Source organism: Pituophis catenifer, unplaced genomic scaffold (genome assembly GCF_029215685.1).
Source record: "Pituophis catenifer annectens isolate HBS135680 unplaced genomic scaffold, rPitCat1.0.hap2 SCAF_1, whole genome shotgun sequence".
NCBI lineage: Eukaryota > Metazoa > Chordata > Lepidosauria > Squamata > Colubridae > Pituophis > Pituophis catenifer.
In genome coordinates, this window is record NW_027256881.1 from 70677614 (window position 1) to 70698245 (window position 20632).

At 38.6% G+C, this 20632-nt stretch overlaps 1 protein-coding gene across 1 annotated transcript in view; it reads right to left on the bottom strand.

The window, feature by feature from the left end:
- Window positions 1–19946: 19946 nt before the first annotated feature.
- DISC1 (DISC1 scaffold protein) overlaps window positions 19947–20632 on the bottom strand; it is a 148213-nt gene continuing 147527 nt past the window's right edge. The window contains exon 12 of the mRNA XM_070950888.1: window positions 19947–20192. Coding sequence (XP_070806989.1) covers window positions 20044–20192 — 149 coding nt within the window. The 3' untranslated portion in view covers window positions 19947–20043. The remainder of the gene's footprint in view (window positions 20193–20632) is intronic.

The following is a 20632-nucleotide window of genomic DNA, read 5'->3' on the forward strand; positions in this document are numbered from 1 at the left end:
AATAGAAATATATATCAACTGATATTAGTTTCAGCTTTTGAAAATTGGTATTTCAGCACTGTAGTTTAATATTAATTAAACATTAATCTTGAATTAATACAATCCAATTAATGCAGTGCAATGCGGAACAATGCAGATCCACACAACCAACAATTACCTAATCTCCTGTTCAACAGCACTTCTGGAGCAAATGCGTATGTATCAGCAGATGCTTGAGAAAGACACCTTAAGCTATTGCTGCACATAGGACTATTGGCAAATACCCTTCATGGTTTTTGGGACCATTTACATGCTGCCTTGCAATGTTATCTGTTGACAGCTTCTAATAAAGTAAGGAAACTAGTGCCATGTAGACATACTCTCTGTGCCTTAGATAGCCAATCATTTATTGCATTATTGGACCTAATTTTAATAATAGCAAAATAAGTGAATTTTGGATGAATGTTGTGACACCAAAGATAGGTTAGATGATCTCTCCCACCATCTTGCAGTCCTACAGTTTCACCTGTTTGGTAGTCATTCCACTTTAATCTGCTCTGATTGGACCCCACTTCAGCTAGTGCCCATCTTAAGTATTGCTAGGCACCACACCTTCAGACAAACTGGACCAGGTTGAGACAACTGTAATAGTGCCTTCCGCCGTGCCCTTAAAACCTTCTTTTTTCAGCAAGCCGGGCTGGCTGAACACTTTTAAATGTTTTTAACTGGTTTGTCATTGTTTTTTAATTATAGGGCCAAATTTATATATATCTTTTTAATAGTATTTTAATATTTGTAGTTTATGTTTTTATTTGGCTGTACACCGCCCTGAGTCCTCAGGGAGAAGGGCGGTATATAAATTTGATATAAAATAAAAATAAATAAATAAATAAAAATAAATAAAGATGAACAGGAGAATAAAACCTAATTCCTATGAGAGAAGGTTGAAGGAACTGGGTAGGTTTGGTCATGAGAAAAGATTGCTGAGGGGATGGGGGAAATAATAATGTCTTACAGAAGAAAGTCAAAGACTGTTTTCTCTTGTTCCTGAGTGCAAGACCTGGAATAATGGATTTAAGTTGCAAGAAGATTAGGACTAAATCATAGGGGGGGGAAGCTTCTTGATAGTAAGACCAGATCAACAATAGAAACAATGACATACATTGTCCTCTTCATTGCTTGTATTCTGACTGAGGGCAGACATTAGATTTCTGCACCAAGTAAGAGGTTAGGAGTATAGCCTAAGAGCCCCTTCCAGCTACACAATTCTTCTACTTGTCCACCATATCTTTTAAGCCAAAAGAAAAATAACATTGGGAAACGAATCCACACATCTCCAGCATCATCTTCAATTTACTCTTTGGCCCTTATTCACTCAGTTTTAGACAGCATATTCCCAAGTTACTTGTAGCAAGTAATTTAATGGATCGGACTTATTTAAGTGATATCTAGACCTTAATTTTGAAGATTAAGGCTATGATTCTAATGAGAATGAAATATCTTCCACTTAATAAGTGTTCAATCCAACAAATGAGTGATAGCCATCAATTGCTAACTGAAGATCCATTCACAATAGACGGGTTTTTTAAATTTCTCTCTTAGCCTATACTTTATGTATTACAAAACCCTTTTAGGCTTTACTGATAGAAGAGTCATCAACTATGTTTCTGCATAGATGATTTGAGAAGTATATTACATAATACTTGTCTATATAAGTGAGAAAAGTGGTTTATAAGAGAAACTATATTTTTGTCAATCTTACCTGACAGCAGTGTTCCAGGTTCAGATAATTGCATCCAAATATAAACAGAATTAATTCTCCATAACTTAATTAAATAACTGCAGCATGTTCAGCTGGATGTGGGGAATAACATTGCAACCTCTTATCTAATTTTTTGTTGATAAGGCTCTGAATCTCTACTGATACTATCAGGCATACACTATTGTTGCTAGAAACCACTGAATCAGCACAAGTCTGGGATGAAGAGTGACACCCCAGTGCTCAGAATGTTCAGTGGAGCTTCGGGATGAATTACATCTATCACCAATATACAAAACTGTTCCAGAGCTGAGGGCCTAGCTATCTGCGAGACCGCCTGCTACTACCGACGACCTCCCATCAACCCGTGCGCTCCCACAGAGAGGGCCTCCTCAGGGTGCCATCAGCCAAACAATGTAGGCTGGTGACCCCCAGGGGGAGGGCCTTCTCGGTGGGGGCTCCCACCCTCTGGAATCAGTTGCCCCCGGAGATAAGGAGAATCCATGACCTCAATGCCTTCCGTCGTTCCCTGAAAACCCATCTTTTCCAGCAAGCCGGGTTGGCTTAAGAAGAAATTTTTAAATTCTTTTAATCAGTCTGTGATTTTTTAACTTTCGGGCCAAAATTTATATATATTTTTAAATGTTTTTTAATATTTGTATTCTATGTTTTTTATCTTGGCTGTACACCACCCTGAGTCCTCAGGGAGAAGGGCGGTATATAAATTGGAAATTAAATTAAATTAAATTAAAGTTTCAAGAACCAGAGGAACGGCAAAGTGGTTTAGATGAACTTAGCAATATGTGGACACCTGTGGTTAGTACAGAGTGCTTGTTACTAAACAAGCATAGGTCACTGCTAACTTCATCAAAAGCATAATGAAAGCATGGGGAGCAGGATAAAGTAATTGAAACATGAAGTGGGAGTAAAATAGGAAAAAACTCAAAATAGTATGAGCCACAGTGGTGCAGTGGTTAGAGTGCAGTACTGCAGGCTACTTCTCCTGATCACAGGCTGCCAGCAGTTTGGCAGTTCGGGTCTCACCGGCTCAAGGTTGACTCAGCCTTCCACCCTTCTGAGGTCGGTAAAATGAGGACCCAGATTGTTGGGGAAAATATGCTGACATTGCAAACGGCTTAGAGAGGGCTGTAAAACCACTATGAAGCAGTATATAAGTCTAAGGGCTATTGCTGTTGCTATAGCATAGCAGGCATGAGAAGGAACACCTTTTAGAAACTTGAATACAAATCACTGTAAAGAACATGGCATTATGCAGTGCTCCAGACCAAGACTCTTAGCCATGATATATATATTTTACAGAGATACAAGATGTGCTGCAGAGCATTAATTTGACTCAGGAGAAGAAAGGACTAGGCAAAGCTCTACTAGAGCTTTGGTCTTGTGAACCAACATTCCCAGATGGAACAGTAAGTTCCCATTAGTGACACATTCTGGCACCTATTCCCATATGAGGCTTTTGAGGTAGAACACTTAATCCAATATTGACATGATAGATAAAAGAAACAGCAATGACAAGCCTTTCCCATCTCCAAGACTTCAATAGAGCCATTAAATCTAAAGGAACCCAAATCCCATAGTTGTAATGCAAGACAGGACTGTTCCACAAATATCGCTTATTTCCTCCCCCCGCCCCCGATACAAAGAGTGCATTATAAATCAATATTATAAATAATTTGTTTCAGCTTATAATGTAAAGAATGCCAGAACAATTTGGAAGCTGCCTTTCAGTTTTTTGGGAAGTTCTCCACACAGATGAACGTCCAGAGATTTAATTGTCATCTTCTTAGAAATGATATATAAAGGAAAGCCGAAGACAGGGAGGCATGGTTTTCGTTATAAGTGCATCACTAGCAAACTAACAGCCAATTTTTCAAAGCGCGCTTAAGAGACTTGATTTGGGAAAAGTCTTTTGAGGCTCATGAAAATGAGCTGCACATCATAATTTTTACATAATCCTCATCCATAATGTCAAGACTTGTGTGGGATTTCTCCATAAACCTTTTTGAAACTGCAAACTGTTGCCACCCAGACTTGATTAGCATAACCAGTCTTCCCTTCCCATGTACTGTTTGCTTTCTTGGAAGGAAGGAAGGATTCTTCTATTTATTTGTTTATTTCTGCAAAACTTGAAGGACCATCAGGCAAACCAATGTTAGACGGGTCATTGAATGAGATTTATTTATTTATTTATTTATTTATTTATTTATTTATTTATTTATTTATTATTCAAACTTCTATACCGCCCTTCTCCTTTCGGACTCAGGGCAGTGAACAGCCAAAATAAAAATATTTATACATAACATTGCAATTTAAAAATAGATTTAAAATAATTAATAAATTTGGCCCATAATTTAAAACTTGTCAATGTAAAATCAGTATCAAAATTTTAAAACCAACCCTAAAATCAAGACAGACCGGCTAACTGAAAAAAGTAAGTTTTTAGGGCCCGACGAAAAGTCCGGAGGTCGGAGATTGCACTGGGTAGGGAAGGCTATTTAAAATATACAGTCCAATTCTCAAACATAATACACCCTTTGAAAGCACACAAAGAGAGAATTAAATGTTGAATGTTGGTTACATTTTTAATGCAAAGGTAGCTGCTGGAGAAGAGGTATGTTGTGAATATAGGCTGCGATCTCACCTCATCTTAAATACTTTTATACATTTTTTATGCTTCCCCAGTCATGAATATAATAACACCGAGCAGATCTGATGACAAGAGTGCACAGTTTCATTTTCATATGGTCCTCCCTGGGAATGTGGGAGAGGCAACACATTTCACTTATCACCATGTATGCTAGAAGTCTTATTGTCTGCAAGTGCTATTCAGCAAGCATTTTACACTAATCATTCTCAAGCGGCCTGTAGTTTCCCTATAACACAATGAGCTTAGGAATAGGATTCAGACATGCTTCCAAGTATGCCTTTCTGTCTGTGACTTGCTTGATCTATTCTACTATGTAAATCTAAATCAGAGCATGTGAACACTCCAAAAGGGAATATTCCATCTGATTTGTGGGAGAAAATAATCTTGCTGCAATGGATCCCATTTGTATATTTGAGAAGTCATGTTAGAAGAAGTAATTGTTAATGCTTGTTAAAGCTGGTAGGCAGAAAAAATAGTGGCACATAATAGGTAGAGCTATTATTCCTAACTTTGACCCAGTGTCCTTTGCCACAACGCTAAGACCATTTAAGCGCTGCCTTAAGACTTACCGATAATAAGAATGATTTTTACTTAGCTTCTATTTGAATCTCAAGTAGGAAAACTGTGGCTGCCCTAAGCCACTATCTCTATCCACCAATTAGTCTATCATTCATGTGGGAAAAATGCATTAGTGTAATTCAATTTAGAGACTGTCAAAACCAACTAAGGTGAGGGATACAGTCAGAGGGGTGCTGGTAAATGTTAAAGAACTGGCTGTGGCCCAGTTGTTCTCTCTTACAAAGTTCTACAAAGTTTAACAATCAACTCCCACAAGCCACTGCAAGCTGCCTCTAGCATCCTGTAATGGAAGCAGATCACGCATGGATGCATACTAGAAATTTAGAGATTCATTTTCTGGACTTGTTGCTGTAGACCCATGGTTTCTGGGCCACTTCATGCTGGAACAGACTAAGTTATTGGATGGTAATGGCAGACTAATTAGCTCGGAAAGGAAGAAGACCAAGAGCCATAGCAACTAGAGGTAGGAGGGTCACACTGAAAGAAATTTTATTTCAGTTATTGAATAAAAGTACATTCAATAAAGCGAACAGTACAAAACTTTTCCCCAACAACAAGAATTGTTGGCAGCCATTTGTGTGTGAAGCTTACACATAATGTAGTAAAATGTTACTACTTTGGGGAAAATAAATTTATCTTGATTATTTAACAATGCAAATAAAAATTACCAGAGTGCCCTGGAAATTTAAATAAACAAGGGATAATCAACTGGTGGTGTATATCCCAGTAAAACTGGCAATACAGAAGAAAATACAATACAGAAGAAGAGCAGGGAGTTGGACTAGAAAACCTCCAAGGTCCCTTCTAACTCTGTTATTCTGTTCTGTTCTTGTTCTGACCTAGGCTTTCTGATATAGTAAAATTAGTCCCCAAAACCTCTTTTTTTATTTTAACGGCTGTTAACTGTCCCATGTTCCTCCCCAGCCTCCTCGCTGTCCGACTCTGTTGCCAGCTCCGCAGGCTGCTGGCAGACCACAACAATTCTGTTCAAAACAAGCTGTGATTTCTATGGGAGGACTGCATGTTTTGTAGAGTGGGAGAGAGATGTTTATGCAAATGTTTAAATTTAGCAGTTTCCAAAGAAATGGATTCAATATTTAACAATGTTTATGAAACCACCTTCTTCCATAGGTATATATGTCTACCCTTTGTTTTCCTTTTTGGAGAAAAATAAGGCAAATTCAGAGTGCATTGATTGAATCAATGTAGTATCATTCCATCTTCTAGACCAGATGGTAAAAGTGGGGACACCCTGCCTCTATAACAGGGGTCTCCAACCTTGGAATTCTGGGAGTTGAAGTCCACAAGTCTTAAAGTTGTCAAGGTTGGAGACCCCTGCTCTATAATACATGCATTGCACAAAGACTCCCAAAGGGATGAGTTTCCGTCATGAGGCCACTTCTGCCATCTTGTGCTTTTTTTATTGTGACCCACAACTGCCAATGTAAACTGGCTGTGTAGCCTAGCAAACTCCTGCTATTCTTTGCCTAAAATCACCTTTCTAAGCATCTTTAAAATGACTCCATGGTCCTTTTCCAACTGTTTGTTTTTCTTTCTCAGATATACTTGCACTCTCTTATGAAATAAGACAGATTGCAAAAATTTCATTATTTTTCCCTTCATCACATTTCGCCATAGTTTTTCTTTTCAGGAAGCAAACACTGTTTCATGGTTCTGCCATCTTACTCTTTAGAATTCACTGAAAACTAAACCAAACCAAGAATCTACTCTAAAGTACTCGGTTTTTCCTCCCCTCCAAGATGGAGGGGGTTCTCCTTCAAGGCAGTTTCCCCATTGCCGATATTCCTGAATTTCAAAAACGAATAAAGTTAAGACCCAGCTTCTTTCCATTCCTCTCCACCACAACATCGTTCTTGCAGATGGACTTTTCAAAGCAGCCGGAAGATGGTTCTCATCCAGAAATCAAAATCAAAAACAGTGAAGCACAAATCCAGCAGTTAATCAAGGCAAACAGCACAACACAGCCCAGTAGAATAGCTCATTTGCTAACCTTCTGAGTTGCAGATTGGTCAATAGGTCAGAATTTATTGATCAGGTTGGTCAATCTTCCATTTCCACTCCTCTTACTCCTCCTACCCATTGCTTCTTCATGGAGAGTCATAATCTTTGCCCCTCTCTTCCCCTTTAAGATATATTTGGGGTGGAGTAGTGATGGAGTAGTGGAGTAGCAGTGGCTCAGTGGCTAAGATGCTGAGCTTGTCAATTAGAAAGGTCAGCAGTTCAGCTGTTTGAATCCCTAACGCTGTGTAACGAAGTGAGCTCCCATTACTTGCCCCAGCTTCTGCCAACCTAGCAGTTCAAAAGCATGTAAAAATGCAAGTAGAAAAATAGGGACCACCTTGGTGGGAAGGTAACAGTGTTCCATGCACCTTTAACATTTAGTCATGCCGGCCACATGACCATGGAGTTGTCATCAGACAGCACTGGCTCTTCGGCTTAGAAACAGAGATGAGCACCACCCGCTAGAGTCGGGAATGACTAGCACGTATGTGCGAGGGGAACCTTTACCTTTACCTTTAGTGAACTCTGCATGCCAGTGATTTTTTGAACATGTGTGCTGAGTTTCACAAAGATAGGACAAAGAGGAAAAAATAAGAAAGGGGTAGCTAATTACATGTATAAGTTATTAAGTCCGGAGGTAAAGTATGTGTGGAAGAGTGAGCCTATTGAGGTAGTGCCCTATTCTTGTTTCCTGGGAAGGACATATAAAGAATTATGGGAGTAAGTGCTAAGAGTGTAGAATCCTAACAAAGTCACCCAAGGTGTGAAGACACCCCAGCTGCCCAGTTAAAGCAAATAGGCACCTATATTGGCAATAATAAAATAGGAAGATTCTGGAGATGGAAGATCACTTCAGTGACAACAACAAAGGCTCTTATTGCATACAGCACTGGAGAAATCAAAGGTTAAACCCTTTTGTATTTTACTAAGAAAATAATGCAGATAGAAAAGGAAAAAATGATTGACAGTATTGTGCCACATGTAAGGCCTCTCAAGTTGGATGACACTCAACAATCTACAGGGGAGCAGCTAGGATCCTTCGGAATACTAATGCTGTTTATGATGTGGCTAGATTAAATCTTTCAAGACATCTAATTGTTGAAGTTGCCATGCAGGAAAAGAAGATCTGAAGCTGCAAGAATAGATAATCTTTATTTAGCAACCACAATTGGGACCAGCAACTCAATTGTTAAGCAAAGTGGTTGCTAAGTAAAACCATGACTGTGCTTATGATCTTACTTCAGCTTTCCTTTGCTTTACAACCTGAGAAAGTCATAAATGTGATGATTGGCTGCAACATTACTTTTCATCACCATCATAATTCTGGACAATTGTGCACATGGAACTTAAGAAGCGTCAACGCAGTGAAAGATGAAATGGATCAACTTCATATTGACATTTTAAGCATCATTGCATTGAGACAGACTGGAATCAGATATTCTCAGTCAGATCACATGGTTTACAATTTAGGATATAATCAAAAAGGATGTTGTTTTCATAGTTAGAAAGTGGATACAACAACATTAATTTTTTTTTATTAAATTTATATACCGCCCTACTTCCGAAAGACTCAGGGCGGTGAACAGCCAAGAGATAAAATACATATAATACAAATGTTAAAAAACCATTTAAAAATACATTAAATACTTTGGCCCACAAATTGACTACAATGCAGTCAATGATTGAATAATATTAACTAGATTTTGTGGACAACCATTTAAAATGATATCCACGTTTACGCTCTGTTGATTTCATTCTGGCGGGCTTCTCATGGGGGTTCCAGTTTAGGAAAACACAGGACAAGCATTTTCTCGGGATGAGAGAGCAGCAAACAAAGAGCTACAATCTCTTTTATTAGTTACCCAAATACAGCGTCATCAGAAGGCGTTATTATGGCCACACATCTCATATTACACACGAGAGATAGGAAAGCAATGGTGAAGATGTAAAGCGAAACCTTGGTACCAGATACTACCAGGCGAGAGGCCCATCTCCCTTATCTGATTCTAGAGGAATGTGTTTACAAAGAGATAGGAGATGTGTCTGCTTTGCCTCTCAGGAAAGTTTATACAAAGAGACATCTTTACTTTTACAGGCACAGCCTATGTTATAAACAAAGAGAGAATGAATAGGGCCCTTCAGAGAGTATCCATATGAACCCGCTTTTCATAGTCTGGTTATTTCGATGCTAAGCTCCATACAAGTGTCCAACCAGTTAAACTGGTCTATACATGTACTATGGCTACTGCATTCCCACATTTCCTCTGTTTTTGTTTTTTGCAACAGGGTTCAGCTGTGTTGTTATTATGATGTTCTCTTTATGCCTGGGAAACATGTCTATCATCATAGTAAACAAATCAGGAATACATTGAATACTACAACATACAGAAATAAGCAAAGCAATGATCATGAGTACAGTAGACAATATGTTCTTCATCCATCTGGTTTCTGCAAATATTTTTAGCTCACCCATCCTTTTATTATGGTGAACAAAGTTAGTGGAAAAGTGGCCAGGAGATGTCAAGCGAGGTAGGCCATCATGTTTATGAGGTGTATTTCAGCTATACATTTCCACAAATTGCTCATACAAATTGTAAAGCCATCCGGTTTCAGGCACCCAAGAAAACCACATGTCAGGAGTTTGTAACCTCTGAGTTATCTTGGAAGCCCTATCTTGCAAGTCCCGAGCACCTCCTCTGACCACACCTGATTTCTTCCTCCAGTTCCAGAAGGGCTTTGGTTTCACTTTTCAGGACGTCCTTCCTATTGGAGGGAATAAAACCTTTGCATATTTGCAGAAGGGAGGGGAGACATTGGATACAGCAACAAAGCAAAACAAGCAGTACAATTATAGATACAATATTTGGCATAATTAATTTCAACCAAGAATCATCCAGGAGCCATGACCAAAGAGCAGTCCAGGTGTCAATGGCGCCAGATCCATTGGATGATAAGGGATTGTTTTTTGATCAAGTTTTCCATATGTTCTATGGTGTGAGTGATGTTATACTGACAATCAGATACATAGGTACAACAACATGAATATATAAGGGCACAATCGCCTCCTTTAGCTAAGGCATATCGGTTTTGTAAGACTACCTCTCTGATTTCAGCCAGTTCTTTATTCATCAGCTTCAGCACCTTGATAGTCTCGTTGAACATATATACTGTCCAGTTATTTAATAAATGAAGATCCCGATAGTTCATTGCCACCCAAGATTGGGCAAGATGCCTCTGGATATCTGAGTTTTTAATGAGCCACCCAGTGTCAGTGATGGGTGTGGTTTAGGAAATAGGAGTAGTGGAGTTTGTCCGATTAGCAGCTATTTGAATGTCTTTTATTACTGTCCCATCATGATTGAATATAGAGGCTGCTGACATGAAGGATCATGAGATGTAGGGGCAATAGATGCAAGATCGTGACTTAATTCCAGAATCCATGATATATAGTCTCTTTTATGCAATTGTTACAGAGGCCCATTGTTCTTATTCACTCCCCCCTCAGCTGGAAATGTCAATATGGGAACCTTAGGTGGTGGAGTAGATTTAGGTAGAAGTAAGGACCTTGTACATAGACAATGCGTTTGTGGCGGGAGCGTTCTTACATGGTCACTTGAGAGTCCCAAAGCTAACAATGTCCAAGGCCATAAACAAATCATAGTCACTTATACGTGTGAAACAAAATTACTAGCAAAATTAGAAAAACAATTCTACTAACATTAGTATGTGTAAGAAAGTGTTAAAATGTATATGTACAATGTGAAGGTATTTTTTCTCCTGATGAAATCTTCCGCTATGCGCAGGGGACCAACTTCCGGTGTAGTTCTGCAAAGCTGATGGTCACCACCTTGCGTTAAGAGTCTGTTGCCGGGAGGACTCAGCAAGATGTTTTTTCTCTTAAATCTCAGCACCAGGGGTTTCTCCTTCTTTTTGTTGTAAATGAAATGGTCTTACGTGTCTTTTGGGGATCCAAATGATGCGATCATTGTCCTGGACAGCAGCATATCCATGACCCCAGGTAATAAGGTCAGCAGGTCCTCTCCATGCAGGATCAGGTAGTTGGTGGAAACAGACCTTCAGTTTTAGGGCAGCTGATGGATAAGCAGAAAAATGACTGGTCGTAGCCGATGTGGGAGGCTGTCCAGTCAGGTTAAGGAAGTTCAAAGTATATAAGCAAAGACTGAGTTTGTTTTGCATGGCTGGGAGGCCGAGGCATTTTTCCTCTTTCAATTTTATAAGCCAAATTTGTGTGTGATGGACCACTTGTTACAAAAGTCTGCAAAGGCAGTACTGGTGTACACAGGTCCATTGTCAGTTTTAATTTCAATTGGGCGTCCCATCGATGCAGAAATCCGAATACAATGATTTATTACATGTTTGGTTGCTTCTCCCCTTTTTGGGAATGCCAATAATAAATCCTGAATAAGTATCCAAGGAAACATGCAAATATTTCCATGGGGCAAAGGAAAGGTATTGAGTCACATACATTTGCCAATTTTCACAAGCTTTGAGTCCTCTAGGTTTTACACCCATAGGGATAGAATGAGCTTGTTGACTATAGGTAGGACATTGTTGTATGATGGCAGTCACTTCAGCTGCCATGAAACCAAATTGTTTCGCTAATGCTTTTTATTATTTTGCTGAAAATAGGCATGACTGTCCCATGGTGTGATGGAAGATATAACCATGAGCGCAGTTGCAGCTTTGTCATTTCCCTCTTCCAATCTCTGTCTCTGCTACCCACAATATCTATAACCTTCCAATAAACAAATCTCCTTATAACACTAAACATTCAAGTCCTTCTCTCACTGCCATTCTGACTTCCAAGCCAGCCCGTCTGTGCAAACCAACTTTCTCTTAAACAATTCAACTCCTTCTTACATTCCCTGTAACACTGGGTTCTTTGCATACCAGTCTTTATTCAAAATAGCACAATTATCTATTCACAGCCTACAATGTCCAGTTAATCCTAAAAATTTCCTCAACTCTTCAGGTGTTATTTTCTTTCATTAATTAAATGTCCTATGTATTTTATCTCTCTTTCTACATATTGTAACTTCTAACTCATCTCTGTGATAATTCCAAACAAACAAACAAATAAACAAACAACAGACAAACAAAGAACAAACATGCCATCTGTTAAGTATGCAAAATGCACGTAGACATAAAAACATTAAGGAGCATTTTGAGTCAATACTCTGAAATAGAATTGGGTATGAAAGTATTTAAAACGTCAAAAATGTTCAGAAGGAAAAAAATCAAAATTGCATTCTGAGCCATTCAGTGCTCTGCAAAGGCAGGTATCAGATATCACCCTTTCACTCCCGCCTTTCTCTGGCTCGTTCTCTGAGAGAAAAAAAAATGGTTAAAAGTACAAAGTAGCCCCCCCCCTCTTTCGTGCCTCTCATCTCCCAGGAAAAAAGGGAGGGGGTGAGGGAAAGGAAAACTTTTTTAAAACAGACCAAGCCTCCCTTCTCCTCGGAGGGCAGAGAGAGAAAAGAAAAAAGTGCTTATACACAAAATTACATTTCATTTCATGCAATCCAATACACACCCATTCACATCTGTACTGCAATCAGACCTTTTGTATAATACATCCTTCATGCGAATCAGTCATTCAAATTATTTCAATGAACTAGTTTATTCCCAAAACAGTGAAAAAATTCAGGCAACAGTCATAATCACAAAAGGTGACATGGGCCCATAACCATTGCCCGGTTTTCCACAGTTTCAAGTTCAAACCCAGTCAATTTTTGCTGGCCAGCCAAGCATATCAATTCCACACACTATCATTATAGATGCACATCAACAAAATATTTTTAAACAGAAATCACTTCAAATTGATTAGTTCAAATTATCTGAGTCTTCCCATTTAGACAGGCTCTAATTTTATTTCCTGCTAAACCCCGGGTGGGAAGAACAATAAACAATTTATTTATTTATTTTTTCAGCCTGAGAAACATACTGAGAGTCAGAGATCAAATTAAAAGCTTGTTGAGAAAAAGTGTGAAAGCTAAGATAGTCGCAGACAATTAGTGTAAGATTCTTTCCAGATGTCCTTGTAAGCAGTGGCTCCTCTGGAGAAAATCATTAAGCAAGTAAACCTAGGATCTTTAGGCAAATGATATGAAATACAGCTTACATAGTCAGTTAGAGCACACTGAAAAGATGAATCATTCCGAAGACAAAAGTAAAAGTCAGATTTTGAGATAGAAAGAATAATATTTATTAGATCAGTTCCATTTCTTCGACAGTCTGGATTACGTCCCAAGGTTATAATTTCAGCAATAGCTTAAATAAAGGGTAAAACATTTTTAGATGGTAATGAGACAAATAAAGCAATGTACTTTTTGCTGTTCTAAAACAGAATTAAATCTCCTGGCTTTTTTCTTTTAGTCAATAACTCAAATAATGGGCTAAGTAAATGCATGGGTAAAGAGAAATATGAGCAGTCCCAATTAATAGTACCCAGTAATTGTTGCAAATTTTACTTTGGGTAACTTTAAAAGCCGGAGCAGAAAGAGATTGCACATAGTTTATGCCCTATACAGATAAGAAGCGTACAGCTGTATTTTTTCTGGGGCAATGTGCAATTCATTTACACATAAATCATTTTGTATATTCAAAAAGCCAATTAGGTTGTATTTTTTGTGCTTCAATTAAGACGTCATCTATACGATGATCCTGACACACTTTAATCATATCTGCCAAATTAAGATTTTTTCCCAGCCCAACAATAGCTTTTAAGTGGTGTTGTTTTTTAGCTTTCTTTCTTTATGTTAGAGAAGGCTTGTTGACGCTTGCCAGAAACAAGCATTTTTCTGAAGGCTTGTTAAGCACATTCAGAAGAAGCTTGCAAAATTGCAGCCGGCAGACACACTGAAAGCATTTCAGCAATTTATTCTATCCATCCCCCTTTTTTTGTCTAACTGTTTCTTTAAATTCTGCTTAGTGGGGGTGTAACTGACTCCTTCAGAATGAGCTGATGTTTAATTTCATGCCGTGCGTCTGCGTGGGTGATTTAACGTGAGAGCAATCTCTCAACAAAGTCTGAAAAGGAACTATTAACAGTGTCCTGAAGGCTTTTATTTATTTATTTTTTAATGTATCATAAAACACTCTATAACTAATCTCCAGAGTGCAAAAAATTTTTTAGGGCTGGGGAGGTTTGTGGAGGCATGTTCCCATCTGCTTCCACAGATTCACTTTTAAAGAGCCCTTTTATTGCCAAAAGTTTTTTAGAAGGTAAATCAAATTCTTTTCATGGGCAGGACTTTCCCGTTATCTTTTTTAAAAACAATAATTGAGGACTTGGCCAATTCTCTAAGTTTGTGGAGGTACGTAACCTGGGAGAACTAGAGAATTCTGCCCCCATACTCACGATTTATGGGAGGGTGCTTCGTTCGCAGACGACCGGCCCTGGTTTGCAGAGGCTCTTCCAGCCGAATGAGTATGAGGGTGCCAAGAGACGTGCTCGATCCATGAATCACGTCGGGGACACCAGATGTTGATTTCATTCTGGCGGGCTTCTCATGGGGGTTCCAGTTTAGGAAAACACAGGACAAGCATTTTCTCGGGATGAGAGAGCAGCAAACAAAGAGCTACAATCTCTTTTATTAGTTACCCAAATACAGCGTCATCAGAAGGCGTTATTATGGCCACACATCTCATATTACACACGAGAGATAGGAAAGCAATGGTGAAGATGTAAAGCGAAACCTTGGTACCAGATACTACCAGGCGAGAGGCCCATCTCCCTTATCTGATTCTAGAGGAATGTGTTTACAAAGAGATAGGAGATGTGTCTGCTTTGCCTCTCAGGAAAGTTTATACAAAGAGACATCTTTACTTTTACAGGCACAGCCTATGTTATAAACAAAGAGAGAATGAATAGGGCCCTTCAGAGAGTATCCATATGAACCCGCTTTTCATAGTCTGGTTATTTCGATGCTAAGCTCCATACAAGTGTCCAACCAGTTAAACTGGTCTATACATGTACTATGGCTACTGCATTCCCACAACGCTCCAACCGCTGAAGCAGAAGAGGAAGAAGCTGATGGGTTTTATGATCAAGTTCAATTTGAAACTGACAGAACAGGTAGATAAGACTTGTTTCTTGAGATTGGAGACCGGAATGCCGATGGAGTACATAAAAATTGAATTGACTTTATTATTGGTACAAGAAGGTAAAATAATTCAATTGGAACAGCAAATACATGGCTGACAGATCACAAACTGATCAAGGCAAGTTCCCAGTTAAGCTAAAGTGGAAGGGAAAAAATGAGTTTCATTGTATTATCTTGAGCATATACCCAACAGTTTCAACAAGAACCACAGGAATCACTGAAGCCCTGAACTTCATTGATAGAACCACAGGAACTGTGAAATGAACTTAAATGTTAATGATGAATTTGAAAAAGAGATTGCCAAATATCAAGGAATGGAAGAGAGTCAACTGGATGTCATTAAAAATTGTGTAAATTGCAAAGAACAGAAAAGACAAGAAATATAAAGATTTTAGGACACAACAAAGGTTTTCATAGAGCTGTCAGAAGAGATAAGCAGCAGTATTACAACAACTCTAAAGACACTGAAAAGGGGGAAAAAAACATGGAAAAATAAGGCAAATCTTTAAAAAGTTTTTTGAATTCAACAAGAGGTTCCAATCTTGAATTGGTAAACTAAAGAATGCCAATGGACAAATAATAACTGATTCAAAGATCAAGAAAGATGGACAGAGTATTGAAATATTGTACAATAGAGGTATCAACATCCAAGATGCCTTAGAAGAGATTAATAGGAATTTCTCCTTAATAAGAACTTCTAGTACTAGAAGTAAGTACTACTTACCCAGGCAAGTAAGCAGAAGAAGAATCAGTAAAGGTTCTAACCAAGCTATGCCAGAAAATCTGTAAAAAGGAAACCTAACAGAGTATGCCAACTATTTTACAATATCCTTAATTTCACATGCCAGCAAAATATGGTTTATGGATATCTAACCAATAGAGCCCTATATGGAAAGGGAGATGCCAATAGTCAAACTATCAAAAAAAAACCCTAGAAACACAAGACATCATTACTGATGCATGCTGAATAATTCAGCAAACCAAAGAATACCAAAAAGAGCCACTGTGTGCTTTGTTCATTAGAGAAAGGCCTTCAATTGTGTTGATCATGCTGAGCTGTAGAATGTGTTTAATAAAATGGGAATCCCCAAATATTTCATTGTGTTCATGTGAAACCAGTACACAGGTCAAGAAGCCATAGAGTGAGTGGAGAATGGCAAAACAAAACATTTCCTGTCTATGAAGATTCTCAGTCATCCAGGACACGGTTGTCCCAAAGGTGCTTTTTCAAGAGGCTGTGTTCCACAGTGAAGGGACACAAGGCAGGAAACATCCAAGAAGGCTCCAGGTACATTTGTACTATGCAGGTGAACCTGAGGACACAGACAAACCTCCAAGTGGCCCCAACGACTCTCTAAAAGAATGTAAATGGCCATCAGTCTGCAAGGAGTATAAATCCTTCCATTCCCCCCACCATCCAATCGCAGCTGAAGAAGCTTCTTGGATGAGAAGTGAAACTTCTGGTAAGAAAAACAAGAAGGTCCAGTTACCTCTTGAAAAAGCACCTTTGGGACAAAATGTTTCCTGTTTGCCAGAGGAGCGAAACAAGACTGTACAATATACTCTGCCATTAGTTAATCAATGTTCATGTGGAACATATATTGAAGGAAGCTGGAGGACGACGAGCATGTTTTTAAAACTGGAAGAGGAAACATCAATAACCAGTCCTCTGACAGTTAAATATGCAAACGATCTACAAACTGTAGTAATAAAAGTCAAGCTTCATAGTTAAAAAATGGGATTAAGTTTAAATATAAAGAAGACCAAATTAATGACAAATAGCCTTAGAATTCACAATATAGATACTGAAGTGATAGATACTTTTTAGGATTTGCTATCTGGGTAAAGGAACCTGCAATCAAAGTGACTTATGACCGGTTTTCACAATTACAACTGTTGTAGAATTTCCACGGTCATGTGATCAAAATTCAGGCATTTGGTAACTGCAATGTATTTGTGACAGTTGCACTGGACTGAGATCACCGTATCAGTGGTGGGTTTCAAAAATCTGTGGGTGTGGCTTAGTGAGCATGGCATGGCTTGGTGGGTGTGGCTTGGTGGGCATGGCAGGGGAAGGATACTGTAAAAATCTCCATTTCCTCTCCAATCCAGGGGAAGGATACTGCAAAATCTCTATTTCCTCCCAATGAGAATAGATGGGGTGGGCCAGTCAGAATTTTCACTACCGGTTCTCTGAACTACTTAGAATTTCTGCTACCGGTTCTCCAGAACTGGTCAGAACCTGCTGAAACCCACCTCTGCACCATATCTAACCTTCCCAATTGACTTCTGACAAGCAAAAGTTCACGGGGGAAGCCAGATTTGCATAACAACTGCATGATTCATTTAACAACTGTGATAAAATGTCATAAAATGGGACACAACTCACTTAACAACTGTCTTGCTTAGCAATGGAAATTTTGAGCTCAGCTGTGGTCATAAATTGAGGACTACCTATATTATATCAATCCCATGTACTATCGTAGCATGATATTACTCATCCCCAAATGCTTTTTTTTCTTGTGCAATCATTCAGTCACTTCCAACTGTGATCTGATGCACATTATTTCCCAGGATCGTCTGTCAATAACCACTCCTCTGAGTTCTTGTAAATCTCATAATGTTTGTTCAAAGACAATTTTGCCTCATGAGTCAGCTGAAATTTCTGTTCTGCCTTTACATACATAGCCCTATCCTGCAAGAAAGAAGACCGGCTTCTTAAAAAAAAAATAGATGCATTTTGGTCAATAGGTGCTCATCAGTCCTATTATTGAACAGTTCTGATACCTTTTATTCCTTCCAACCCAACTGAATGTTGGAGATAAATTATATAAAGGTACTCAGAATTCTGCTTCTCTGCCGAATTACTCTCTCAAAAAAGAACAAAATGGGATCAAATCTGGTAAGTTGGGAGAAGCTGTCAAACAAAATAGCAATAGCACTTAGACATACTGTATATACTGCTTCACAGCCTTTTCTAAGTGGTTTACAGAGTCAGCATATTGCCCTCAACAATTTGGGTCCTCATTTTGCTGACCTCAGAGGGATGGAAGGCTGAGTCAACCTTAAGCCAGTTAGGAAGTATTGAATTTGAAATGAGCTGGATCTAAGTTGGGTCAGAGGAGAAAAGCATTCCAGAAAAAAACAGTCCAGAAAATAAATCTCTCTCTAGAAGAGATACGAGGTCAGCCCCACCCCATTCTTAAATTCTTCCTTCCTCATCCCAGTCATTTGAATCATAGATCACTCTATATGCTCCCCAGTGTGCACATATACACAAATATACAACACAACCAGAAAGGAGAAAATATAGGCAGCTACAACATTATTACTTTGTTGCAAAGAACAAAACACAGAGACTTCCTGTGTTCATTGCTGGTATGAATTTCAGAAACTCTTGGGGTTTTTTTATTCCAAAAGACATCAAATAAAGTGCATATAAATAAAATACAGTTGGATAGCTGTGGTTAAAAACTCTGAAAGTTTAACATACAATAAGCTATATATGATCAGCTTTTAAAAATTATTTGTACACATCCTGAATAAAGGAACACTAATGAATATGCTTATGTATAAAATGTTTATGTATAATATGTACATTTTAAAAGCATTGAAACATTTGTGTATATTTTAATCAGACTAATCATCGTTGAGAATTTCAAGTTTTTTAAATCATTAGTTAATTCTTTAAATAATTTTGCCTCTAGAATTAACAAGCATTTGCTCTCAATTTTCAAGACAAAATGAAAATCATTGAAAAGCAATTATGTGATCCTTTGATATTAATTATCACTGCTATACAGAGTGCCAATGGGTATGTACAGTCCTCATTTCATTTAGCAAAATTTGTTTCTTAGCTTCAGCTTCAAGTTAGTGGGGTTTCTTCTTTGCTTTTTTTGTCTCTTTTTCTTTTAAATATATTTTGGAGGAAAAGATGCAACAGAATGCATATTACCCCAATCAGGTATTTTTTTAAAACAATGCTGCTTATTTGTGGGGAAAACATTGGTGTTCTGTTATCCTGTTCCCCCAGAAAGTCATGTTTTCTTTGGATTTTCAAAAACAACGTGATTGTGTTCTGGGAAGACTAGTATTATGATCCTCCCTTTCAAACTACAATGGTCTTGAGTGGCATCTCAATAACTGTGCAGTTGTCACCACCACTTTAAGCTAACACAGTTTCTCATGAATGCTTTTTTGTGGGGTGTAAACTGCCTGGACATTTATCTGATTTCATGCATTCATTGACATGGCCCTTTTTCGTAGCTTGTCTTGGTTTCTAATTCTGAAATACCCATCACTTTGAAACACATTTATATCCATAAAAAATGTTACTCTCCTGGCAATCTTATTCAGATGTCAATGTCTGATAGAATTATACCAGTGCTGGTATCATCCTTGGGTTTTTGTTCTTAAACATTCTTGCTCCTGTGACTTCTGAATGTAGGGGTTTCCCGGCTGCATTTCAGGTACAGGAAGAACTAAGCCAAGGGGCTTGTAAACATGCCATCATTACTCAAATGCCTCTGTAAGGCAGAGGTCTTCAAACTTGGCAGCTTTAAGACTGGCTTGACAGCATAGCTGGCTGGAAAATTCTGGGAGTTGAAGTCCACAAGTCTTAAAGCTGCCTCGTTTGAAGACCTCTGCTGTAAGGCATAATTTTAAATTACCACTTTTAGGAAAGAATGGATGGGCTGTTGTTGAAAACTGTTTCTAGAACCCGGCAACTGAATTGTGCAAGCACCACTATTTCTCCAGGAAGACCTCCAGTTTCTATTCGCCATCCCCCCGGCTCCATAATAATGGCTGTCATTAATTTTGCAGAGATAGTGAAAATCCTCAAAGTCGGAGAAGATGGCATTCCATTTTGCAAGGAAGCCTTAAAGATCTTCCTTCCGTCTTCCTGCTTGCTACTCCTTTAAGCTTTCCTTTCCCAGACGCCAGCTGTCACCCAGGAAATTTGCAGCAGCATCTTCTCCTGTCTCCTTAGTTGGCTGAAGCTTCACCAGCATGGCCTGGAGAATTTCCTTCACCATCTGGATCTCTCTTTGTAGAGACTGTATATGCTTTATTAAGGAATAAATTGAAAGGTAATTGGCAGCTCCTTTCCCCTCTCCCACTTATTTAATAAGTTGTTGTTGTACTCTGCACAACAGATGGGCACTGCTAGCTAATTGCAGCATCAAGTTCATCTAAATTGATTGGATTAAATATTAATACATATTTCACACTAGCTCCCCACCCCACCCCCGCGCGCGCACACACACCTGTCTTTGTAAGCCTGTAGGCAACCAACAGCCTTATGCAGTGTTTTTGCTTAAGGGGTGTAAAATGAACAGCATTCTAGGGACGTGTATGTGCATATGTAAGTGTGAATGGCTGCTGTAACTCCCAAAGTGGTACACAGAGAATTGCAGCCACTATTCAGAGAGAACGATCAGAAATCTTCATTTCAAAGTTATATACATGAATATAAATAACCTGTTTGTCACTGTGCCA